Source organism: Entelurus aequoreus, linkage group LG18 (genome assembly GCF_033978785.1).
Source record: "Entelurus aequoreus isolate RoL-2023_Sb linkage group LG18, RoL_Eaeq_v1.1, whole genome shotgun sequence".
NCBI lineage: Eukaryota > Metazoa > Chordata > Actinopteri > Syngnathiformes > Syngnathidae > Entelurus > Entelurus aequoreus.
Window position 1 is genome coordinate 44,321,289 of NC_084748.1, and position 27,628 is coordinate 44,348,916.

Below are 27,628 nucleotides of genomic sequence, written 5' to 3' on the forward strand. Positions count from 1 at the left end.
TGCAATCAAACGAGCGTCGTTAGCATTAGCTAATATGCTAACACGTTTAGAGTGTCTGTGTTAGTATTATTAACTTAAAGTGACATTATTTTTCGTATTGTTTCACAAATTCTTCAGTAAATTCCCCAAAACGTCACCGTGGAGTTATTAAGTCTGTTTAGCTGATTGGAGAGCTAGCTTCCGCAGCTAGCGGGTCAATGACCATGACTTCTGTTTTGTTTTATCAACCGTTTGGAGACAATTAAGGTATGTAAATAAACATTTACAAAATATTTCTGTGTATATAATTCATTTCACAACATATATATCTGCGGCTTATAGTCCGGTGCGGCTAATAAGTGGACAAATATTTTTTCCCCAATGATTTAGTGGGCTTGGCTTATATACTTCTGCGCTCTGTAGTACGGAAAATAAATACATAAATGTTTATAAATCCTGTTTACGAGATAATGTGGCACATTATTGTATGAGTCATATGTGACTGAAAGCCAACCTAAGCTAAAATTGTTTGCAAAGTTTAGCATATAATTGTGACAAATATTAACATTTAATTGTTTAATGTGTTCTTTTACTCAATTTTAGTAACACCCCGCACTGTGGTTGATGGCTCTGTTTTATTTATTTTGTCTGAAGCAGAGGTAAAGCAGCAAGATCAACATTCAATATTTCAATACAGAAAAGTGTTCTGTTTTTTTAACGTATTATTAACTGGAGCATTTTGTATGGAACTAATGTTTTATTTAATTAAATAAAATAGACTGCATCTGTTCAAGTCTTTTAAAAGCAACTTTATAAAGCTCCTTTTTTGGTAATATGTCTATCTTTATAATATTGTAATTAATTTAAATGAAATTACCTCAAGTTGAGGGCTTTTCTCAGCATTTATTTTATGTGGAATTAATAAAGAAATTATTCAGAATAATTAATTACGCATCTAAATGAATTTTTTTTTTTTTTTTTTTTACATCGCTTGACAGCACTATACATGTTAACTGGCAGAGTACCGGCATACGTAGCAGCAGATTGCTGGAGAGACTGCAACTGCCCACGGTTGCAGTTGTACTTGGACGCCACAGTTCCCAAAGGCACCTCATTCACCAGGTCCTGCAGTACGAGAGTGGTGAAGAACCTGTGTGGGAGCATCACTACAATAGTTCAGTACAAATAAATGCATCATTTACAGTAAATACTTTCACAAACTGGGCGTAAGATTTTTGCCAGAAAACTAATCAATGTTTTAGGGAAAGGTACATTTTCACACTATGAAAACCTAAAAGTTTTAAGAAGTGCTATTTTCTTTAATATATATATATATATATATATATATATATATATATATATATATATATATATATATATATATATATATATATATATATATATATATATATATATATATATATATATATATATATATATATGGACAAGCTCCTACCCCTCTTTAAAAATACTTCCATACACAAAAGAGCCACAGGTCTTGGCACCAGGTTAGCGACTAGACGCCATCGCGAGGTGCAACACAGAAGAACCAATTTCGAGAAAATATTCTTTCTATAAAATGTGGACAAAACTGCAAGAGCGCCCCCAGTCCCAATCAAAGAGCAGCACACTTTTTCCCTTTCAAGGTAAAACTAGAAGTATGGTTACAAGCAAACCAAGCATGCAGACATTTTTAACCTATGTCATTATAACTGTTGCTATATGCTTACGGCGAGTCAAATGGGACACATTTAAATAAAAAAAATACATATATAAATAATTACTTAAATGTGTCATTAATTAATTATAATTTGGATTAAATACAGAAATGTGTTTTAAAATGTGGCCTTATTTATTTAATGTACAATTATGTTCATTTATTTCATGATTCAATTATTTTCTGGTGTAATTATTTAATGATTTAACTATTTCCCGATGTAAATATTTAAAGATTGATCTAATATTTCACGAGTTAATTATTTCATGATTTAATGATTGATTGATTTATTTCCTGATGTATTTAATCCATCAATCCATTTTCTACCGCTTGTCCCTTATTTACCTAATTATTTCACGATTCAATTATTTCCAGATGTAATTAATTATTTAAAGATGTATCCAATTATTTAATGATTTAATTAATTCCTAATGTAATTATTTATAAATGTATCAAATTTTTCATGATTTAAATATTCCCCAATATATATTCCCATAATTATTTAAAGATTTATCTAATTTTTCACAATTTAATTATTTCATGATTTAATTTTGTATTTAATTATTTTAAGATTTATTTATTTCCTGATGTAATTATTTCATGATTTATCAAATTATTTCATGATTCAATTATTTCCTGATGTAATTCATTATTTAAAGATGTATCTAATTATTTCATAATTGACTTATTTCCTAATGTAATTATTTAATGATATATCAAATTTTTCATGATTTAAATATCCCCTTATGTAAATATATATTTAAAGATGTACTGTATCTAATATTTCACGATTTAAATATTTATTTTGTTAATTTGTGATTTAATTATTTTAGTATTTATTTCCCGAAGTAATTATTTATTAATTTATCTAATTATTTCATGATTCAACTATTTCTCGATGTAATTATTTAAAGATTTATCTAATTATTTCATGATTTAATTATTAAATGATTTATTTACATATTTCATGATTTAAGTATTTCATGACTTAATGCTATATTTAATTAATTCATGATTTAATTATTAAATTTTTTTATTTTTTTTCCAAAAGTAACTATTTAAAGATTTATCTAATTATTTTATGATTTAATTATTTCCTGATGTAATTAATTATATAAAGGTGCATATCATTTGTTCATGATTAAATTGTTGGATGATTTAAATATTTCATGTGTGTCAGCACTTCATGAATTAAAGTCAGTGGGCGGATTCTAACACCTGATTGGTGTCTGTTGAACCCTTGAGGCAGAAAAGCGGGGGAGTACTGGTGGATATTTTGGTGGGAAAATGCGTAAATAACTACAATAAATTATTCTAATTAGACTGCTGCCTGTTGTGGGTCAGCAGGTCTCGCAAGGTGTAAAACATTTACCAGTAACTCCTGAAAAGTAAGAGTGTATCGTCCTGAGCCGCCAAAAGAAAGTTCCAGGTTTCAGACCAATTGATTGGACTAGATTTGTGTTAGCCCCGCCCACTGACAATTTGACAGTTAAAATGAACTTATGAAGCGTTGTTACACAGTTCCTGAAATAATTCAATCAATGTGCATTGTTCCTTTAAATAAATAAATAAACAAACACACAGTTACCGTTTATGAATAGCCATTTGTCTCCGTTGCTTTTCCGTCTTGGCCACCAGTTTGCCGCTGACTGAGCGAGCCAGGAAGCCCTCCTGGATGCCCACCAACTCGGCCACTCTCTTCATGGACGAGGACAGCTGCTCCCACAGACAGAAGAACTGGTACCAATCTATGGTAGTCCACTCCGCGTATAAGGGCGTGATCTAGTGCAGGGGGTTTACATTGCCATTACTGTTCTACCTTTAAGTCCCGGTAGCAGTGGAATGATGTTGAATACCAGATAGAGAACATGCAGGTCATTTTCCAGCACAAAGCCCTTCATAGCCCGTTGGAGATCTGCAAATATTCCCAGCGCCTCAGGAGGAGAGAGGGAGGACGACAGAGTGGCAGCACCAAGCTGAGTGGGACAGTATTGCTCTTCTAGTGACAAAACATCAGTGGACAGAAGGCACTTTTCATTATCACAAACATTACGTATGGATGCACAGACCATGCAAGAAGGGAGCAAAACTGCACTGGCTGCATCACACTAGGACAGGGGTCGGCAACCTTTACCACTCAAAGAGCCATTTTAGAAAGTTTCACAAATTAAAGAATACAATGGGAGCCACAAAAAAAATTTGAAAATTTTAAATGAAAAACACCACATACAAAGCTTAAATTGCTTTGCGCTATGTTAACCAGGGGTCTCTGACACACGCACCGGCACGCATCTTAATAAGAAAATTTAATGTTAGTGCGGCCCGCGACTTTTAATTGAATGGCGCTTGATAGCGTCTTTCTTGCCAACCCTCTCAATTTTCCGGGAGACTCCCAAATTTCAGGACGTGCTGGCACTGCTTTTAGCGCCCTCTGCAGCCTGCCCAAACAGTGTACCTGCTTGGCCACGTGTTGAATGCAGCTTTTGCTTGCTCACGTAAGTGCCAGCAAGGCATACTTGTTCAACAGCCACACAGCTTACACTGACGGTAGCCGTACAAAAACAACTTTAACACTGTTACGTTACAAATATGCGCCACACTTTGAACCCACACCAAAAAAGAATGACAAACACATTTCTGGAGAACATCTGCACTGTAACACAACATAAACACAACACAACAAATACCCAGAATCCCATGCAGCCCTAACTCTTCCGCTCAACCGACGCACGGAGAGGGGGGGGTTGATGTGTGGGGGGGTTTGGTGGTAGCGGGGGTGTATAATGTAGACCGGAAGAGTTAGGGCCGCATGGGATTCTGGGTATTTGTTGTGTTGTGTTACGGTGCGGATGTTCTCCAGAAATGTTTTTGTCATTCTTTTTTGGTGTGGGTTCACAGTGTGGCACATATTTGTAACGTAACAGTGTTAAAGTTGTTTTATACGGCCACCGTCAGTGTAAGCTGTGTGGCTGTTGAGCAAGTATGCCTTGCTGTCACCTACGTGTGCAAGTAAAAGCAACATATAACATGTGGCCGGGCTGGCACGCTGTTTGTAAATGCTATAGAGGACAATTAATGCAGTGCCATTAGGGCATGCCCTTGATTAAGTAATTAGAGTGAAAATAGGATAATATTTGCCCTGGGAGATTTCTAGGAAAGGCAGTCTCCTGGGAAAATCGGGGGGGTCGTTAAGTATACTGGGAAAACCGGGAGGGTCGGCAAGTATGCAGCTGAGCCGCATCAGAGTGGTCAAAGAGCCGCATGCGGCTCCGGAGCCGCGGGCTGCCGACCTCTGCACTAGGAGTACCGAAAATTCCAGACAATAAGTTGCTATTTTTTTCCCTACACTTTGAACCCTGCGGCTTGGAAAGCGGTGCAGCTAATGTATGGATTTTTTCCTCTGACGTCCATAATTCAAATAGTTTTGATTAAACAGATGGTGTGTTATTGTCTGTGCTATGGAGCCATCTCTTGGATGAGTTTGCTCACTGCAGGTGCTGCGGGGCGAATGCCAAAAAGTAGAGATGTCCGATAATGGCTTTTTAGTTGATATCCGATAGTGTCCAACTCTTAATTACCGATACCGATATCAACCGATACAATATATACAGTCGTGGAATGAACACATTATTATGCCTAATTTTGTTGTGATGCCCCGCTGGATGCATTAAACAATGTAACAAGGTTTTCCAAAATAAATCAACTCAAGTTATGGAAAAAAAATGCCAACATGGCACTGCCATATTTATTATTGAAGTCACAAAGTGCATTATTTTTTTTAACATGACTCAAAACAGCAGCTTGGAATTTGGGACATGCTCTCTCTGAGAGAGCATGAGGAGGTTGAGGTGGGCGGGGCCTGGAAAATCGAGGCAAATCGAGAATCAATTCGATTTATACCAAATATATCGCAGGAATCTGTTTGAATCGAGAATCATTTTGATTTTTACCAAATACTGTACATTGCGGGAGGAGGCTACGCCGGATAGTCGAACCTCGGATTCAGGAGGAACAGTGTGGTTTTCGTGACCCGACCTCGGATAAGCGTAAGAAGATGGATGGATGGATGGACATTGCGAGAATCAATGTGAATTGAAGAATCGTATTAAATTGAGAATCAATTCGATTTTTACCAAATACATTGCGAGAATCGGTTTGAATCGAAAACTGTGTTGAATCGAGAATCAATTCGATTTTTACCAAATACATTGCGAGAGTCGGTGTGAATGAAGAATCGTGTTAAATCGAGAATCTATTTGATTTTCCCCAAATAATACATTGCGAGAATCGGTTTGAATCAAAATTGATTTTGAATGGAATAGTCATCAAAAGAATCAGATCGAATGGTGCCCAAAGATTCACAGCCCTACAAGCTAGTGTATTGTATTGTAGTTATATCACTGTACCTTCTCCATCTTTCTGCACACTGATGAACTCATTCTCCATCAGCCATTCAACACAAGCCTCAATCGCTCCCTTGCTGGTCCCTTCCTTGGACTCCTCTTTGCTGTTGCCTCTGATGCTGGCAGCCAGAAGTGAGCACGAGGCGTACGTCCTCACATCGCTCGGACTGCTGGCTACACCCCCCACGATGATCTGCCGGTTGTGGAATGACACGACTCAGCATAAAACCATCAAGTGCAACGTGATTTGATGACAAGCCGACCTCCAAAATGGCTCGCAGCATGCTGGTGGTGACGCCTTCTCCCTCCTTTCTCACTAAGCAGCTCCTGATTGGCTGAAGATCACCACTCAGGAGGGTGATACCTTTCTGACGCTCCGCCTCCTTACACACCAGCACACTCTCACCTGGGAAAAGAACAAAATCCTCCAGTTAAATCAATAAGTGGGTACAAAGACTATTTTTCTACAGTTGTCCTACCTGTGGTGTCCACTCCTTTCCTCCCCGCTCGTCCAGCCATCTGTTTGTATGTGAGTGGGTCCAGCAGGTGTCCGTTGAATGTCGGGGTTCTGATGATGACTCTACGGGCGGGGAGATTGACGCCTGATGAGAGGGTCGAGGTGGCGGCCAAGACCTTGACCATGCCCTGACGGAAGGCTCCCTCCAAGACGTCGCGTTCATCAAAGGTGAGACCTTGAAGACACACATACTGTAAGCTACTTGACAAACATTCCGGAGTGCAAACCTTGCATTGTTTGTAGAAGGCATCTTAAACACTTCAATGACCAAGCTTTTATCATGATTTGTCTATTGTGGACTGGGAACATATACACTATATTGCCAAAAGTATTTGGCCACCTGCCTTGACTCACATATGAACTTGAAGTGCCATCCCATTCCTAACCCATAGGGTTCAATATGATGTGGGTCCACCTTTTGCAGCTATTACAGCTTCAACTCTTCTGGGAAGGCTGTCCACAAGGTTGCGGAGTGTGTTTATAGGAATTTTTGACCATTGTTCCAAAAGCGCATTGGTGAGGTCACACACTGATGTTGGTTGAGAAGGCCTGGCTCTCAGTCTCCGTTCTAATTCATCACAAAGGTGTTCTATCGGGTTCAGGTCAGGACTCTGTGCAGGCCAGTCAAGTTCATCCACACCAGACTCTGTCATCCATGTCTTTATGGACCTTGCTTTGTGCACTGGTGCACAGTCATGTTGGAAGAGGAAGGGGCCCGCTCCAAACTGTTCCCACAAGGTGGGGAGCCGTGGAATTGCCCAAAATGTTTTGGTATCCTGGAGCATTCAAAGTTCCTTTCACTGGAACTAAGGGGCAAGCCCAACTCCTGAAAAACAACCCCACACCATAATTGCTCCTCCACGAAATTTCACACTTGGCACTATGCAGTCCGAAATGTAGCGTTCTCCTGGCAACCTCCAAACCCAGACTCGTCCATCAGATTGCCAGATGGAAAAGCGTGATTCATGACTCCAGAGAAGGCGTCTCCACTGCTCTAGAGTCCAGTGGTGACATGCTTTACACCACTGCATCCCACGCTTTGCATCAGACTTGGTGATGTATGGCTTAGATGCAGCTGCTCGGCCATGGAAACCCATTCCATGAAGTTGTCTGCGTACTGTACGTGGGCTAATTGGAAGGTCACATGAAGTTTGGAGCTTTGTAGCAACTGACTGTGCAGAAAGTCGCCGACCTCTTTGCACTATGCGCTTCAGCATCTTCTGACCCCTCTCTGTCAGTTTACGTGGCCTACCACTTGGTGGCTGAGTTGCTGTTGTTCCCAAACTCTTCCATTTTATTATAATAAAGACGACAGTTGACTTTGGGATATTTAGGAGCAAGGAAATTTCACGACTGGATTTGTGTGAAAGTGTGATCTACATCTAACATCCACTGTAATGATAGCACGTACAGTAGCGTATTTAGTCGATACTACAATGATTTTGTGATGTTTTCTAAAATCACAAAAACTTATTTCGTTTAAAAAAAAATTATATTATGTTTATAAACTTAGGAAATATTTACCTGGACACATGAGGACTTTGAATATGACCAATGTATGATCCTGTAACTACTTGATATCGGATTGATACCCAAATTTGTGGTATCGTCCAAAACTAATGTAAAGTATCCAAACAAGAGAAGAATAAGTGATTATTACATTTTAACAGAAGTGCAGATATAACATGTTGACACAGAAAGTAAGCAGATATTAACAGTAAATGAACAAGTAGATTAATAATTCATTTTCTACCACTTGTCCTTAATGATTTTGACAAAATAATAGGTAGATAAATGACACAATATGTTACTGCATGTCAGCAGACTAATTAGGAGCCTTTGTTTGTTTACTTACTACTAAAAGACAACTTGTCTAGTATGTTCACTATTTTATTTAAGGACTAAATTGCAATAATAAACATATGTTTAATGTACCCTAAGATTTTTTTGTTAAAAAAAAACAATAATGACATTTTTTGTGGTCCCCTTTATTTAAAAAAGTACCGAAAAACTTTTGATACCGGTACCAAAATATTGGTATCGGGACAACAATAGTACACACAGACCGAGCACCCACTTGCAGAAATGTAGATCGGCGCCTATGTCCTTGACGACTAATAATCGGTATCGGCCTTAAAAAAAACCATCTCGGTCGATCTCTATTATCTCCTACATCTGTCCAAATGGATCCAAATTGGTTGAGTGTGTTTACCAGCATGGTGGAAGCCCACGCCCCATGGGACAGTGCGTTTGAGGACGGGATCCAGCCCAGCTGGAGTACGACTCAACTGGGCTATGACATCCCCTAGTCGCTGGTGGTCCAGGCACACGGGTGGGGCTTCTGATTCACAGCCAAGTCCTGGAATAAACATAATGCATTAGAATATTTATTTTGTAAAATAAAGTAAACAGTTTTAAGACGATTTATGAAACGCTCTTTTTCAAAACCCTTTTTTTTTTTGTAATAATACTTTTTAAGACAAAAACAAAATACCTCAATTTTCTTAGGTGATGTGTCCGTGTACTTGTATACATTTAATTTAATTTCATTTTTATTTATCTCCTTCATTGATGTGCATCTTTGATCGATAGACAATTATACCTCAATTATTCAATTATACATTTACACACCAATGCCTGAGAAGGAGCAGGATGAAGAAAAATCTTATATTTTCCTGCCCCCTTCAACATAATACGTAGTCTTACTTAATGATATCATATAAACCAACAATTACATTAAAAATATAACGAAAACAAACAAAAAAACACAACAAGTGCAAAACTTCATGATGTACAAACCAAACAAAACAAAAAAAAGAAGTAATATACACCTCACGGGATGATACAATATATATATATATATACAATTTTTCCTTCATCTTAAATCACATGGACACAGATAAGACCTTCTGGAGGAAAGTTCTGTGGTCAGATGAAACAAAAATGGAGCTGTTTGGCCACAATACCCAGCAATATGTTTGGCGGAGAAAAGAGGAGGCCTTTAATCCCAGGAACACCAACCCTACCATCAAGCATGGTGGTGGTAGTATTATGCTGTGGGCCTGTTTTGCTGCCAATGGAACTGGTGCTTTACAGAGAGTAAATGGGACAATGAAAAAGGAGGATTACCTCCAAATTCTTCAGGACAACCTAAAATCATCAGCCCGGAGGTTGGGTCTTGGGCGCAGTTGGGTGTTCCAACAGGACAATGACCCCAAACACACGTCAGAAGTGGTGAAGGAATGGCTAAATCAGGCTAGAATTAAGGTTTTAGAATGGCCTTCCCAAAGTCCTGACGTGTGGACAATGCTGAAGAAACAAGTCCATGTCAGAAAACCAACACATTTAGCTGAACTGCACCAATTTTGTCAAGAGGAGTGGTCAAAAATTCAAGCAGAAGCTTGTGGATGGCTACCAAAAGCACCTTATTGCAGTGAAACTTGCCAAGGAACATGTAACCAAATATTAACATTGCTGTATGTATACTTTTGACCCAGCAGATTTGCTCACATTTTCAGTTGACCCATAATAAATTCATAAAAGAAGCAAACTTCATGAATGTTTTTTGTGACCAACAAGTATGTGCTCCAATCACTCTATCACAAAAAAACAAGAGTTGTAAAAAATGATTGGAAACTCAAGACAGCCATGACATTATGTTCTTTACAAGTGTATGTAAACTTTTGATCGCGACTGTATATGTTATATTTTATATTGCTACTATGGTACATTTTTTAGTGTACTTTATACCTGCATTATCCTTTCCAACCTTACCCTTTCCATCCTTTGTAACTGAGGTACTGTGTGGAACAATTTCCCTTGTGGATCAATAAAGTGTGTCTAACATATTTAATAAAATATGTAGCCAGTAAATGTCGCACTAAAAAATGCTGTCAATAAGCTCATGTCATGACAACATTTCATTAGTATTGTGGGAAAAAAGGAAAACCTACGAGTATGTTTGAGGTTGTAGAATTCCCTGGCGATGCTGTCGGACAGTTTCTCACACCAGTTCTTGGACGGACAGAAGAGCAACACAGAGTGGCCGTCCCGCACCGTCTCGTAGCACAAGCTGACGATGTGTTCGTCATCGCCCTTCACAAATAAACATGGTGGATTAAAATGAAGCTGCGATTGAGCAGCTCGAACGTTGGATCGTTAGTGTCGGTTACCTTAATCTGGAGTGCTGGAGTGAACTGTCGGACCACGGAGAGGCTCCTGTCAAAGATGTCGCGACCCACCTTAAGATGTTCCTGCAAGGGTACGGGTCTGTAGTCGGTCTGGTAGAGCTCTGCGCCTAACCAGTCGGCCAGGAGGGAGAGGTTGGGCAAGGTGGCGCTCATACCTACGATCTGTACGCCCTCAGAGGAGGATCTGTCACAAGAGGAAGGACACAACATTAGGTACAGCGGCGCCTGAACTTACAAGTGTTTTGAGATAATTGTGACAAAAGTTGCAAGGAAACATTTGAGTTACAAAACATCTGAGCTCACTCGCAAGCACTAGCTTATAGCGAGGGACGGACATAACCGTGGGAAGGAAGAGAGTGAGTGTAAAGGGCAGTGCTGAAAAGAAGTGGATTGTATTCATTGAATTTAAAAAAGAAATCATTAAAAACATGGCCAACTATGTTACCAACTCGGCAAAGCCATTTTAGCGTATCGCTGCTAGTCTGCAACGTACTGAAGCAGAATGAGTCTAACCCGAGACAAAAATGCTAAAATATTATCTAAACGACGAACCAGGAAAATTTGGAAAAGCTGCTTATAGTGTGTTTGACAGAGACGCAGCGAGAAGGAAATACATACATTATTATTAATTATTAGAGATGTCCGATAATGGCTTTTTTGCTGGTATATCCGATATTCCGATAATGTCCAACTCTTAATTACCGATTCCGATATCAACCGATACCGATATATACAGTCGTGGAATGAACACATTATTATGCCTAATTTTGTTGTGATGCCCCGCTGGATGCATTAAACAATGTAACAAGGTTTTCCAAAATAAATCAACTCAAGTTATGGAAAAAAATGCCAACATGGCACTGCCATATTTATTATTGAAGTCACAAAGTGCATTATTTTTTTTAACATGCCTCAAAACAGCAGCTTGGAATTTGGGACATGCTCCCTGATAGAGCATGAGGAGGTTGAGGTGGGCGGAGTTGGGGGGGCGGGGTTTTGAGGGGTAGCGGGGGTTGTATATTGTAGCGTCCCGGAAGAGTTAGTGCTGCAAGGGGTTCTGGGTATTTGTTCTGTTGTGTTTATGTTGTGTTACGGTGTGGATGTTCTCCCGAAATGTGTTTGTCATTCTTGTTTGGTGTGGGTTCACAGTGTGGCGCATATTTGTAAAAGTGTTAAAGTTGTTTATAGGGCCACCCTCAGTGTGACCTGTATGGCTGTTGACCAAGTATGCCTTGCATTCACTTGTGTGTGTGAAAAGCCGTAGATATTATGTGACTGGGCCGGCACGCAAAGGCAGTGCCTTTAAGGCACGCCCCCAATATTGTTGTCTGGGTGAAAATCGGGAGAAATTCGGGAGAATGGTTGCCCCGGGAGATTTTCGGTAGCGGCACTGAAATTCGGGAGTCTCCCGGGAAAATCGGGAGGGTTGGCGAGTATGACTGGGAGACGCAACTGCTCTGTACTTCTCCCTACATCCGTGTACCACTCCGTACAGCAGCGTTTTAAAAAGTCATACATTTTATTTTTTGAAACCGATACCGATAATTTCCGATATTACATTTTAAAGCATTTATCCGCCGATTATATCGGCAGTCCGATATTATCGGACATCTCTATTAATTATTATTACATTCCTTCATAAAACTACTACATTATATTGTATAGTTTCTAATACAGCATTTCTTACCTAAACCTTGTAAAAGGCATGTTAAATTTGTGCTGTTTTGGGGACCGAGCATCAAATAAATTGATTTCAATTTATTTCAACTGGCAACAATGATTCGAGATACCAGTGTTTTGAGTTCAAAGCTTTGTAACAGTACCAATTAAACTCTTAAGTCGAGGTACTACTCTACTTATGTAAAAACAGACACAAGGGGATTGTTTCGTCTTGGTGGATGGCTGCAGACTCTGCTCTTGGCCTCAGTTTTTTGTTGCGGCTTTCCATTCAATTGTGCAGTTTTCACAGGCAACGCGGGACACAAACCCAGCAGTGTTGCGCTTCTGCGCGATGTAGCGGATTTTGGTCAGGAGGAGTTCCAGTAGATACCCTCTTCCAGAGTCTCCAACCATGTGCAACTCATCCACCACCACCATACCTAAAACAAAACATATGCAGGATTTCATTTTGAATAATTCCACTGTCTAACGCCCACACACCTAGTGAAGGCATGTTGTCCTCCTCTATTAGCCGGTTAATGAGAGAGTTGGCCTTCTCTATGGTGCAAACAGCCACATCCACAGCTGCCAAGCCTCCAGCTGCTGATGTGCTTCCCATGAAGCCACCCACGCGCACTCCAGCCTCCTCAAATACGCTCTAAAAGGTCAAAAACAAGTCCGTGAATGAGACTTGTCACATGTGGGGCAAGCAATTGAATCAAATAAAATAGACTAAAGGCCAAAACAAGTCTGTGAATGACACTAGTCACATTTGGGGAAATCAGTGGAATAAAATAAAATAGACTAAAAGGCCAAAAACAAGTCTGTGAATGACACTAGTCACATTTGGGGAAAGCAATTGAATCAAATAAAATAGACTAAAGGCCAAAAACAAGTCTGTAAATGACACTAGTGAAATTTGGGGCAAACAGTAGAATCAAATAAAATAGATTAAAGGCCGAATGACACTCGTCACATTTGGGGCAAGCAATTAAATAAAATAAAATAGACTAAAGGCCAAAACAAGTCTGTGAATGACACTTGTCACATTTGGGGCAAGCAATTAAATTAAATTAAATAGATTAAAGGCCAAAACAAGTCAGTGAATGACACTAGTCACATGTGGGGCAACAGTAGAATCTAATAAAATAGACTGAAGGCCAAAAACAAGTCTGTGAATGACACTTGTCACATTTGGGGCAAGCAATTAAATTAAATAAAATAGACTAAAGGCCAAAAACAAGCCTGTGAATGACACTTGTCACATTTGGGGCACGCAATTAAATTAAATTAAATAGATTAAAGGCCAAAACAAGTCTGTGAATGACACTAGTCACATTTGGGGCAAGCAATTGAATCAAATAAAATAGACTAAAGGCCAAAAACAAGCCTGTGAATGACACTAGTCACATGTGGGGCAAGCAGTAGAATCAAATAAAATAGACTAAAGGCCAAAAACAAGTCTGTGAATGACACTTGTCACATTTGGGGCAAGCAATTGAATCAAATAAAATAGACTAAAGGCCAAAAACAAGTCTGTGAATGACACTTGTCACATTTGGGGCAAGCAATTGAATCAAACAAAATAGACTAAAGGCCAAAAACAAGTCTGTGAATGACACTTGTCACATTTGGGGCAAGCAATTAAATTAAATAAAATAGACTAAAGGCCAAAAACAAGCCTGTGAATGACACTAGTCACATGTGGGGCAAGCAGTAGAATCAAATAAAATAGACTAAAGGCCAAAAACAAGCCTGTGAATGACACTAGTCACATTTGGGGCAAGCAATTGAATCAAATAAAATAGACTAAAGGCCAAAAACAAGTCTGTGAATGACACTAGTCACATTTGGGGCAAGAAATTGAATAAAATAAAATAAACTAAAGACCAAAAACAAGTCTGTGAATGACACTTGTCACATGTGGGGCAAGCAGTAGAATCAAATAAAATAGACTGAAGGCCAAAAACAAGTCTGTGAATGACACTAGTCACATGTGGGGCAAGCAATTAAATTAAATAAAATAGATTAAAGGCCAAAACAAGTCTGTGAATGACAGTAGTCACATGTGGGGCAAGCAGTAGAATTAAATAAAATAGACTAAAGGCCAAAAACAAGTCTGTGAATGACACTAGTCACATTTGGGGCAAGCAATTGAATCAAATAAAATAGACTAAAGACCAAAAACAAGTCTGTGAATGACACTTGTCACATTTGGGGCAAGCAATTGAATCAAATAAAATAGACTAAAGACCAAAAACAAGTCTGTGAATGACACTAGTCACATTTGGGGCAAGCAATTGAATCAAATAAAATAGACTAAAGGCCAAAAACAAGTCTGTGAATGACACTTGTCACATTTGGGGCAAATAATTTAATCAAATAAAATAGACTAAAGGCCAAAAACAAGTCTGTGAAATACACTAGTCACATTTGGGGCAAATAATTTAATCAAATAAAATAGACTAAAGGCCAAAAACAAGTCTGTGAAAGACACTAGTCACATTTGGGGAAAGGAATTGAATCAAATAAAACAGAGGTGCTGTTGATGCCATCTCAACTAGTCTGTAATGTCAAGAATAACATGAGGAATTGAGCAACATCCTCCACCAGGGGTGTCCTAACTTTTTCCACTGAAAAATCAAAACATGCGGGGGAAATTTTGGTAATTTTCATTTTCAAAACCAATACAATATATACCGTATTTTCCAGACCATAGGGTGAACCAGATTATAAGGTGCACTGTCGATGAATGGTCTATTTTTTTATATATAAGGCGCACCGGATTATAGGGCACATTAAAGGCCTACTGAAATGAATTTTTTTTATTTAAACGGGGATAGCAGATCTATTCTATGTGTCATACTTGATCATTTCGCGATATTGCCATATTTTTGCTGAAAGGATTTAGTATAGAACAACGACGATAAAGATTGCAACTTTTGGTATCTGATAAAAAAAAGGCTTGCACCTACCGGAAGTAGCGTGACGTAGTCAGTTGAACATATATGCAAAGTTCCCTATTGTTTACAATGATGGCCGCATGAAGTGAGAGAGATTCGGACCGAGAAAGCGACAATTTCCCCATTAATTTGAGCGAGGATGAAAGATTTGTGGATGAGTAAAGTGCAAGTGAAGGACTAGTGGGGAGTTGAAGCTATTCAGATAGGGAAGATGCTGTGAGACCCGAGGGTGACCTGATATTCAGCTGGGAATGACTACAACAGTAAATAAACACAAGACATATATATACTCTATTAGCCACAACACAACCAGGCTTATATTTAATATGCCACAAATTAATCCTGCATAAAAACACCTGCGTGTTTGTTATGCTAGCTCCTAGCTCCTCTGCTAGCTCCTAGCTCCATAGAACACGCCAATACAATTCAAACACCTGATCAACACACACAATCACTCAGCCCAAAAGACAGTTTACCTAACCCAAGGTTCATAAAGCTTATATATTTTTAAAAAGTTACGTACGTGACGCGCACATACGGTCAAGTTATCGAATGTTTAGCAGCCAAGGCTGCATACTCACGGTACCTGATATTCAGCTGGGAATGACTACAACAGTAAATAAACACAAGACATATATATACTCTATTAGCCACAACACAACCAGGCTTATATTTAATATGCCACAAATTAATCCTGCATAATAACACCTGCGTGTTTGTTATGCTAGCTCCTAGCTCCTCTGCTAGCTCCTAGCTCCATAGAACACGCCAATACAATTCAAACACCTGATCAACACACACAATCACTCAGCCCAAAAGACCGTTCACCTAACCCAAGGTTCATAAAGCTTATATATTTTTAAAAAGTTACGTACGTGACGCGCACGTACGGTACGGTACGTGTTATGCTAGCTCCTAGCTCCTCTGCTAGCTCCTAGCTCCATAGAACACGCCAATACAATTCAAACACATGATCAACACACACAATCACTCAGCCCAAAAGACCGTTCACCTAACCCAAGGTTCATAAAGCTTATATATTTAAAAAAAGTTACGTACATACGCAAAAAAAAGCCAAAGCTGCATACTCACAGTAGCACGTCTGCGTCTTTGTCATCCAAATCAAAGTAATCCTGGTAAGAGTCTGTGTTGTCCCAGTTCTCTACAGGCGTCTGTGTATCCAAATCAAAAGTCCTCCTGGTTAGAGTCTCTGTTATCCGAGTTCTTCCATCTTGACTGCATCTTTCGGGAATGTAAACAAAGAAGCGACGGCTGTGTACTGTTGTGGCTGACTACGTTCGAAAAATACGTCCATTTCGCACCGACAACTTTCTTCTTTGCTTGCTTGGCTTCCTTCTCCATAATGCAATGAACATGATTGAAACAGATTCACGAACACAGATGTCCAGAATACTGTGGAATTATGAAATGAAAACAGAGCTTTTTCGTATCGGCTTCAATGTGGAAGGCATACCCGTGTTCGCCGGGCTACGTCACGCGCATACGTCATCCGCAGAGGCGTTTCGAACCGGAAGTTTAGCGGCAAATTTAAAATGTCACTTTATAAGTTAACCCGGCCGTATTGGCATGTGTTATAATGTTAAGATTTCATCATTGATATATAAACTATCAGACTGCGTGGTCGGTAGTAGTGGGTTTCAGTAGGCCTTTAAAGGAGTCGTTTTATTGTTTTTTTCTAAATGTAAAAGACTTCCTTGTGGTCTACATTACATTTAATGGTGGTTATTTGGTCAAAATGCTGCATGGATGATGTTTTACAGATCATCTTCAAGCCGCTTTCTGACAGTGGCTTCAGGATGCGCCGTTTTGTGGGCGGTCTTATTTACGTGCCTCACTTTCGACAGCGCCTTCTCCCCGTCATCTTTGTTGTAGCGGTGTACCGTGCAAGGATGGGAGTGGAAGTAGTGTCAAAAGATGGAGATAACTGTTTTAATGACATTCAGACTTTACTTCAATTAATAACAGAGCAGTATCTCCTCATCCGGAAACAACAACACTGGAAATGTGTCCCGTGAAAAACCGTCTGACTCTCTAACAACTAAAGTTCCTTGGGTGAATAATGTAAACTCACTACACCGGTATGTTTTAGTGCTTTCATGGCGAGTTTACTGACAGATATAAGTAAGAATTTTACACTACTTTATATTAGAAATGGCAACAGCGGAAGATGATTGTCACATAACAAGAAGATAGAGAAAAAGAAGAAGGTTATCGACTACGGTGTCTCCACGGACTACAAAGGCGGACGCGCGCAATTTTTCAGGATTCATGCAGATCCCAAATACAGATCAGCAGGTACCAGAAGGTAAGATCAGTTTATTTTGCATAATATTGCGAAACAAAACGCCAGATAATATGTCTTACCTTATACACACACCATAATAATACTCCTATGTTGAAGCACATCAAACGGTGCAGCCTACACTTATCTCTTATGTGTGACTACCATCTACTGGTCACACTTATCATTACGCCATGTACCAAATAAAATTGCTTTGAGGTGGGTAAGCTCAACCAAACATATTCCTTACATTAGGCGCACCAGGTTATAAGGCGCACTGTCGAGTTTTGAGAAGAAAAAAAAAAAGATTTTAAGTGCGCCTTATAGTCCAGAAAAAACTGTAGAATTTTTGTTTTGTTTTTTACTTTTAGGGCTCCTCTCAAGTTTGATCCAGGGGACCCAGAAGGGTCTCAATCATATAAATGGTAAAATAAGTCATATAGCTTTTTTTTAAAAATGTCAATATTAACTTCAGATCCTGCTGTTGATATGTTTTATTTTATTTTTTTTTATGTTCTTTTAGTTTAAGAAAGCCCAGTTTTTTGATGGCAAAAACACAAAATAAACAATATTTTCCCCCAATTTTTTCTCAAACTGGAATATTTGCAATGACAGTTTAGAAAAAATCCCCCAAAATGGCCCCACTTGTAAAAGTGTTATAAATAACACTTATTTGCAACACTCAAGTTTCTCGATCAATTTCAGATTTGTTTGTCGATTATACGTTTTTATAATTTTCCTATATGTTTGTTTTATTCCCTATTTTTCAAAGATGTTTTTTTCTTATTTTCATTATATATGGCAAACACTATGCAATATTTTCCCAAAAAAATATTTCCTTTTTGATGTGACGTAATTGGAGCGTTAAATCGGGCAAAAATTGAAGTGAATTATATTTATATAGCGCTTTTCTCTCACCACTCAAAGCGCTTTACATAGTGAAACCCATTATCTCAGTGAATTTTAAACAAAGGTGGGCGGCATTTAACATTGATTTTGATTAATTGTTTAAAAAAAATCCCAATAAAATTATCTAAAAAGTGTTAAAAATAAGTCATATATTGTTTTTTTTCTTTAAACACTAAAACCTCTAGCTCAACTTCAGGTTTTTTAATACCTTTTTATGTTTTTTGTTTGTTTTATGCTGTTTTTGTCATAGAAAACTTTGTTTTTTTATGGTAAACACACAAAATATGCAATATTTTCCCCCGAACAGTATTTCGATTATTGTTTCTCAGAGATTTTTATTTTATTTTTATTTTTAAATTGCAAACAAAATATTTTCTCCAAAAAATATTTCAAAGTAGAATTTTTGATGTGAAGTAATTGGAGCCTTTAATTGGTCCAAAATTCATAACATTGATTTTGATTCATTATTAACAACAATGACAGTTTAAAAAAATCCCACTAAAATTCTCAATTTTTAAAAAAAAATAAGTCTTTTTTTTTTTTTTTTTTACTTTCAACTGTAAAATCTCAAGCTCAATTTTTTTTGTTTGTTTGTTTAATGCTGTTTTTGTCATAGAAAACATTGTTTTTTTATGGTAAACACACAAAATATGCAATATTTTCCCCAAAAAAGTATTTGGATTAAATATAACTTTTAAATGTGTTTGTTTTATTCCCTTTTTTTCCAAAAAAAAAATATATATAAATATATATATATATATATTTTTTTTTTTTAATGGCAAACACACAAAATAATATGTAATATTTTCCCTAAAAATATATTTTAAAGTAGAATGTCTGGTATTTGGAGCCTTCAATAGGCCAATATTTTATAATAACATAAATTTTAATTCATTTTTATTTTCCGAGCAAATATCATTTTCAAAGAAAAGCTTTGGGTTATTAGAGTCAGCATTGCAATATTTCTTTTTTTGCCTGTTATAGTACTTTTAGAATGTGCTGCGGGCCGTTAAAAAATTAGTTCCGGGCCGCAGTTTAGACACCCCTGTCATGGCCATCAATTTATCCATCTCCTGCTCGTCTTCCTCACCTGAAGGTAGTGCATCTTCTCTTTGGCCACAGACACAAAAGGCAAAATAAAAAAGGCTTTCCTTTTAGTCTCTAGGATGCGTTTCAGCATCAGCAGCTCCGACACCAAAGTCTTTCCAGCACTTGTCGGAGCTAAAAATGGCAAAGAAACAAAAAAAGAAACCTCTTTTACCCTTCAAGAGACACATCATATCACAAAAGTGAGTACACCCTGACCAATTTACAGTTTAGTACGTACGTATAGGAGGTCAACTTTAGAGTAGTCAGTGCACAGCTTGAAGAGCATGCGTTAATCACAAAGATTATTATCAAGGCTTCGGGCAGGCTGATTAAAAAAATAATTACTAATTAAATATACTGCAAAAGAGGGGATTCATAAAAACTGATAAAAAAAAATTTTTTTATATACAATTATGCAGTGTTAAAATAAATACGGTACATAATAAATCATGATATATGTTTTTTAAATGAACATCATATAGACTAAAAAAAATAAATGTACATATGTATCAAAATGTATTAAAATTATTTAATACAATTTAAAAACTATGTTGTGCTAAAATAAACAAATGCTAGCTAACTTAAAAAATAAATAAATGATGACATGTGTTTCTAAAATAAACGTGTTGTGTGACTATCAGAAACAAATTAGTCATTGAGAGTAGAAAGCAGGGCTCTGTCTGACACGCTGGGTGCAAAGATGCAACATGAAGCCATTACTGCAGTTTTGAGGGTGATTTATTTTCCAAAATGCAACATGAAGTCATTACTGCAGTTTTGAGGGTGATTTATTTTCCCTTTGAGTAAAAAATAATACATTACATGCAGATGGATTTGCATGACTACATGGAGCAGACTATGATGGAAAAAGAACAACAGAACTAACGGCACCCTACCTCACTCTCTCTCTATACAAAACAAAAAGGATTCACAGGCAGGTGCAGGTGTTATTCATTCAGCACACACACACACGTAGCCACACCCACTATCCCAGGTGACAAAGTGAGAAACAAATCCCTGCCTCTACAAAACGGTTAATAAAATTTAAGTGCAAATGAAAATACAGCTTCACCAATTTGGTCATAATTTTTGCGCTTCAAAAACTTCTCTAAGACTTCAGCTCCAAACTTCTTCTGTTTGTTTGATATTGTCATTACTGCCACAAGTGGTGGACAAGTGAATTACAACTGAGTACAGAGAAACATTTCTTTTTTTACCGGCCCTCTACGGTGCGCTCATGGCCCAGCAATGGTTAAAGGTGCCATAAGTAATAATTTCATGTCAAGTCATCATTCAATGGCCCTGGGATGTCAAAAGGCATTAATAAATCATGTTCTTTTCCAATACCTCTATAACTGATAACGGTAGTTCAGCCGGGATATGCTCATTTCAAAATTAGATTTACAGCCCCAAAATATTGTTATTGTTTTCATTTCGATGTCCCACCCTCCACGGTTTGACCAATTAGAAAGTCTGTGAGTGTGTCACATCCATGTTGCCAGTTACGCACCGCCACCTTCGTCTGGCTACTGCCACTGGTAAAGTTACTAAACATGTCAGACCTTAGTAAATCTAAAAGGCCTCGTTAGGATTCTCAACTTATTCATGACAAAGCTCTTGACTTGCCATCAAAGTAGGCCTATGCGATATATAACATATATTATTAGATAATTATTTTGATGGTGGTCCGTGCAGGCAAACTAGACATTTTAGCAGGGTAATGCCAACAATGTGTCCCGACTAAAATATTGCTGCGTAACTTTACAAATACATTTGGCTAATCGGCAGCACCCCCCGCAACCCCAAAAGGGACAAGCGGTAGAAAATGAATGGATGGATGGACATCAGTAAAACGTGGCATAATTACTCAGTAAACCATCTTGCAAGAAGCATAAACAAAAAAACCCCACAGCCTTGATTGCCATTTGAAGTTCCTTGGAGTAGGATTCGGATTCGATTGCGTATCTGGCAACCTCAGTCATGGAGAGTGGGAGGGGACTATGGAATTTTGACCGGGATTGCAGTACCATTTCTGGCCACATTACTACATATGGCACCTTTAAGAAACACTGGCTTATAGCGAGAGAGCAAGAAAGAACTTGGTCAATCAAGAATGGGTTTAACGCCAGCCAAGAATGTTGAAATAATATCTAAACGGTGAACATTTATCCATGAAAACATGTAAAAGCTGGACGGAGAAGCAGCTGGAAGGAGATACCGTAGATTTCCAATCTCCAAGGTAAACGTTGACATTATTATTACATAACTTACTGTGGTTGTTAGTAGTACATTCCATTGTTTTAATATGTCTTATCTAAATGCTTCTTTTTCTTTTTAAAAACCGTGTGACATGTTGAAATTGAGCCGTTTTAAATTGATTCCAATGAGAAATATTGATTTAAGTGTTTTGAGTCAAGAGCTCCATCACAGAACCAATTAAGCTCGTGAATAAAGGTAATACTGTACAGCTACAAAAGCTGTACACAGATTACTCTAAAAGTATATCCAAGTCATTTCTACAGAAGTATCCCATGAAAAGATACAGTAAACACGGTTGCTGAAACGCTAAAAGGGAGTGTACTCACTTTTGGGTGATACCGTATACATGCAGTTTCTTACCAGAGTAGACCAGGTTGCCTCCCTGCAGAACCCGGCCTTGAGCAAGGCACTGAGCCTGCCAGTCAAACATGTGAGTCACTCTGTGTTTGTGGTAGCACTCCAACACTGCAGCGGGCAAGCCCCAATTCGATAGTAAAAGCTTGTCGGATTGCTCGTCGGGAGCGCGCAAAGCCAGGCCTGTGCAGCGGAGAACATAGAGAAATAATCACATAACTTAATCGATTATCAAATTAATCATTAGTTGCAGCCCTACTTTCAACACTTGCATCTCAAGATCAACTGCAGATTCATCTGTCAATTATACGTTTTTATTATTTTTGTAATGTTTTGTCTTTTTTTTTTTCCAAATACATCTTTCAAATATGCAATATTTCCCCCCCAAAAAATATTTCAAAGTGGAATATTTGATGTGAAGTAATTGGAGCCTTGAGTAGGTCAATAATTTGTAACAAAGCTGATTTTGATTCAGTATTTTTGAGCAATGACAGTTTTAAAAAAAATCTCACTAAAATTATTGGGGACCCAAAAGGGCCTCACTTATAAAAGTAATAAATAAATGATAAATGGGTTATACTTGTATAGCGCTTTTCTACCTTCAAGGTACTCAAAGCGCTTTGACAGTATTTCCTCATTCACACACACATTCACACACTGATGGCGGGAGCTGCCATGCAAGGCGCTAACCAGCACCCATCAGGAGCAGGGGTGAAGTGTCTTGCCCAAGGACACAACGGACGTGACTAGGATGGTAGAAGGTGGGGATTGAACCCCAGTAACCAGCAACCCTCCGTTTGCTGGCACGGCCACTCTACCAACTTCGCCACGCCGTGTGAAAAAGTGTGAAAAATAAGTCAAAGTGTGAAAAATAAGTCATACACTTTTATTTTTTACATTCGACACTTACATTTCTAGATCAACTTCAGATGTATCCGTCAATTATTGGTTATTTTGTTAAGGTTTTTTGTTTGTTTGTTTGTTTGTTTTATTCCCTTTTTTCAAATAAAACTTTCAAATATGCAATATTTCCTTAAAAAATAGTTAAAAGTGGAATATTCGATATGAAGTATTTGGAGCCTTAAATAGGTCAATAATTTGTAACAATGTTGATTTTGATTCATTATTATTTTTTGAGCAACTCATAAAAGTGTGAAAAATAAGTCATGCATTTTTATTTGTTTTTACTTTCAACACTTGAATCTCTAAATCAACTTCATATCCATCTGTCTATTATACATATTTATTATATTTATAATGTTTTTTTTGTTTGTTTTTTTGCCTTTTTTTCCAAATATGTAATATTTCCCCCAAAAAATATTTCAAAGTGGAATATTTGATGTGAAGTAGTTGGAGCCCTGAATAGGTCAATAATTTGTACAGTGCAACTTTTTCTCGTTATATTTCACCTGTCACTCTTTTATTCCACTTTTTTGTTTTGTTTTGTTAATAGTATTTTAGGCCGTACTCTGGCTCCCACACACACGGAGTCAAATATATTGTACATACAAATACACATATACTCACATACACACCGTTATTCACACATACATACAAACATACATACGTACCTACGCTCCCACGTAAATACACAAATACAGTACATACCTACATACTCAAAGTTCGTACATCCACACGCACATTCACTGTACAAACATACATACACATACATGTATATATACATTCACTGTACAAACATACATATACACATACATGTACATATACATTCACTGCACAAACATACATATACACATACATGTACATATACATTCACTGTACAAACATACATATACACATACTGTACATATACATTCCCTGTACAAACATACATACGTATACACATAATGTACATATACAAGTACATATACATACATACACTCATGCACATAATCACGTTTCATCAAACATAAATTAACGTTGTTACCCTAGGGTAAACTGGATAACACATGGCACACTGACAAAGCTTAACTTATTCTTACTATAACAATCTACAAGGTTAATATATGTTGCTTCTCTTTGTTCCCCTCCATTTTTCTGCTTTCTTTTGTATCTCTAGTTATCATTACGTATATGTATTGTTGCATTTGAACAACTGTATTGTTGATAATAAAGTTATAATTGGTATTATTAATTATCAATAGCGCTATTTCTATTGGTATTTGTATTGCTCCATTTGTAGTGTAATAATGCTCATTGTCATTTCTGTATTATTTATTTCCCTAACTGCTTCTTTGCTATCACTTTTACCATCATATTTGTACATATCCTATTTGCTGATGTTGCTCTATTGTTGTTGTTATAGTTGTGTTTGCTGCTGTTATTTTTGTCTGTCTTATCCCCCTCTTGTCCCCACAATTTCCCCCTCTGTCTTCCTTTTTTTCTCTTTCTATCCCCTCCTGCACCAAATGATAATATAAATACATTTAATTAAGTCATATACAAATAAGGCAACAAGAAAAGTATCCTACACTTCTCTTTTGTAAAGTAAATCTGTACAGCCGATATGGGCATCTACATCTACTATATGATTTGCCTGAGAAGCTGGACAGGACAAAAAATAAATAAAAATAGTATTTTTAGAATGCGCCGCGGGGCGTTAAAAAAAATCAGCCGCCCCTTGGACACCCCTGCTCTATCCCTTGTACTGAAAACACCAATAGTGTGCTGCTTCACCTGGCTGAGGTAAGGTGTCAGCGAGCGTGCTGAGCTCTAGGCCGCTGGGGACGGTGAGCACCGAGGCGGACTGATTCTGCAGCGACCGCTGCAGTTTGGACCTCTTCATAGCAGCAGCCACGCGTGTGGGACTAAACAAGATGTAGTCTCTTGAGACGTCATGAGAAGGACCCGGACTCGTATTCCCTTCTGGGTTTCTTGGAAGCTTGTGAATGCTGAAACATAAAAACAGTGAAAGCATGAAGAGCAGACAGTAGGAAGGAGCGGTTATGTCAGTGTGGCTCACCCGGGGAGTATTTCAGCTTGTTGGCCATTTTTTGTTTCTTTGCCAACGCAAGCTGGTATCGTCATGTCGCTTTTCAGGCCCCCAACAGGCTGTTGTGGTTCCTCGCAGTCCTCGCCGAAAAGGAGCCGCTGAGCGAGATCTTTGCAGTTGGCTCTCTTCGATGGTTTCTGTGCGTCCATGCCGCCGACGGTTGCTGCAGGATTCAATGCAGGCTCTGTGGCCTCCATGACCTGCAGTATCTCTTCATCAAGAGCCAGGGTAGATTCTCCCAGCACAACCCCCTGAAGCACAGGTGTCAAACTCCTTTTCAGTCAGGGCCACCTTGCCGTTACGGCTGCCCTCAGAGGGCCACTCGTAATAGTGAAAAATATGTGAAAATAAATGCAAGATATTATTATACAATTGCCAAAAGAAATCTGTAGGTTTTGCGGTCAAAAACTGGCAGCTTAGTCACCATTTTGCCGTAAAATGTATGGTGGTTTTTACAGCATATTACTGGAAATGGAAACACAGTACCACTCCTTTATTACTGTACACTCAATACAATTGACTTGATATTTTTAAAACCATAACATTTATGGTTGTTGTTTTTTTTAAATGGTGTGTTACTGTTAATCATGGGTGTCAAAATGTTTTGACGTGGGGGTCGAATTGGGCTAAAAATTTTTTTGCCAGAGGCCGACTGCATGTAAAGTAACAATAATATATATATATATATTAGGGCTGCAACAACTAATCGATTAAATCAATTAAAATTGATTATAAAAATAGTTGGCGATTAATTTAGTCATCGATTCGTTGGATCTGTGCTATGCGCATGCGCAGATGCAATTTTTTTTTTTTTTTTATTTGTAATTTATTTATTCTATTTTTTTATAAACCTTTATTTATAAACTGCAACATGTACAAACAGCTGAGAAACAATAATCAAAATAAGTATGGTGCCAGTATGCAGTTTTTTTTTCAATAAAATACTGGAAAGGATAGAAATGTACTTTGTCTCTTTTATCCGATTATTAATCGAAGTAATAATCGACATATTAATCGATTATCAAATTAATCGTTAGTTGCAGCCCTAATATATATATATATATATATATATATATACACATACATGAATATACATACATACATAGATATAAATACAGACATGTATGTATGTATATACATGTACACTGTTGGTGTTAACACACTTTTTGTGTCTTTTTACGCATTGAAATCAGAAAGGACGCGCATTTCTGGAAGTCTGCGCGTCCCTGGGACGCAGAGTTTTTATTTTTTCCAGACCCTGCCTACTCCGGTTTGCTTGTTTTTTTTTTGTTTTTTTTTAATCAATTATCGCTTCTCGCTGGTGTTTTGTTTATATCTGCCAAGCCCGTTTATCGCGTTTTTCGGTAGGTAGAGCGGCCGTGCCAGCAACTTGAGGGTTGCAGGTTCAATCCCCGCTTCCGCCATCCTAGTCACTGCCGTCGTGTCCTTGGGCAAGACACTTTACCCACCTGCCCCCAGTGCCACCCACACTGGTTTAAATGTAACTTAGATATTGGGTTCAGCTATGTAAAGCGCTTTGAGTCACTAGAGAAAAGCGCTATATAAATATAATTCACTTCACTTTTTATTGGCCGTCTTCAAAGTAATGAACTTTACGGTACAATTTCTTAAATTTTGATTTGCCGAAAGTTTTATCAATCACAAATACTGCCTCAGTTTGCACTCAGACAGACAACTTTAGCGCGAGGGGCTGTCAAAAGAAAGACTTCATGGTAAACACTAAGGTGAGTGTAAAGTCAACCTTTTCAACTTCATCCTGTGCCATGTCTCCAGTAAATGACTTGTTTTAGTCTTTGTGAGTCCATGGAAACTTCACTTTTATCTCCCGCTGGATCGACATCATTCGAGGATGGAGACAGGCTAGCTGTTAGCTTCAAGCTAACCAGCACCCGACCAGACTCCTCCACCCCAAAAACATACTTTGCAGGTCAACAAATATGTGCCTTTTGAAGTGTTAATGTGCGAGGAGTGTTCAAAAGGAGTCTCTTGGAGAAGTGGCTGACAAGTTAGCATTGCTGACAGTGAAGTCATCACCGTCATTGTTTACTGAAGCAGAGACTGTGCGTTATGATAAACGCGCATGCGTCGCCAGGCTCTGCTTTTTAACATTAGACATATTAGATTTAATTTTTTATTATCTATAGCAGGGGTGTCAAAAGTGTGGACGGTTGATTATAAGTTTTTATTATTTTTTAAATGCTTTTTTTGTTTAATGCAATTTTCATCAAAGAAAACTTAGTTTATACCTGGCAAAAATGTTTCAAAGTGGAATTTTTG

The 27,628-nt window shown here is 37.9% G+C and overlaps 1 protein-coding gene across 2 annotated transcripts in view; it reads right to left on the reverse strand.

Moving 5' to 3' along the window:
• polq (polymerase (DNA directed), theta) overlaps window positions 1–27,628 on the reverse strand; it is a 73,890-nt gene that overhangs the window by 42,563 nt on the left and 3,699 nt on the right. The window contains exons 1-16 of one of the 2 annotated variants that reach the window (XM_062027212.1): window positions 27,093–27,373; window positions 25,301–25,581; window positions 25,015–25,229; window positions 22,348–22,524; window positions 19,730–19,860; window positions 12,967–13,123; window positions 12,794–12,905; window positions 10,789–10,990; window positions 10,570–10,711; window positions 8,829–8,975; window positions 6,579–6,791; window positions 6,363–6,505; window positions 6,103–6,292; window positions 3,553–3,695; window positions 3,285–3,478; window positions 1,005–1,129 (exon numbers count right to left, since the gene is read on the reverse strand). In XM_062027212.1, the coding sequence (XP_061883196.1) occupies window positions 1,005–1,129; window positions 3,285–3,478; window positions 3,553–3,695; window positions 6,103–6,292; window positions 6,363–6,505; window positions 6,579–6,791; window positions 8,829–8,975; window positions 10,570–10,711; window positions 10,789–10,990; window positions 12,794–12,905; window positions 12,967–13,123; window positions 19,730–19,860; window positions 22,348–22,524; window positions 25,015–25,229; window positions 25,301–25,581; window positions 27,093–27,116 (2,596 nt within the window). In that variant the 5' untranslated portion in view covers window positions 27,117–27,373. Of the gene's footprint in view, window positions 1–1,004; window positions 1,130–3,284; window positions 3,479–3,552; window positions 3,696–6,102; window positions 6,293–6,362; window positions 6,506–6,578; window positions 6,792–8,828; window positions 8,976–10,569; window positions 10,712–10,788; window positions 10,991–12,793; window positions 12,906–12,966; window positions 13,124–19,729; window positions 19,861–22,347; window positions 22,525–25,014; window positions 25,230–25,300; window positions 25,582–27,092; window positions 27,374–27,628 lie in introns of those variants that run through there. The other variant, XM_062027211.1, reaches the window with a different exon arrangement.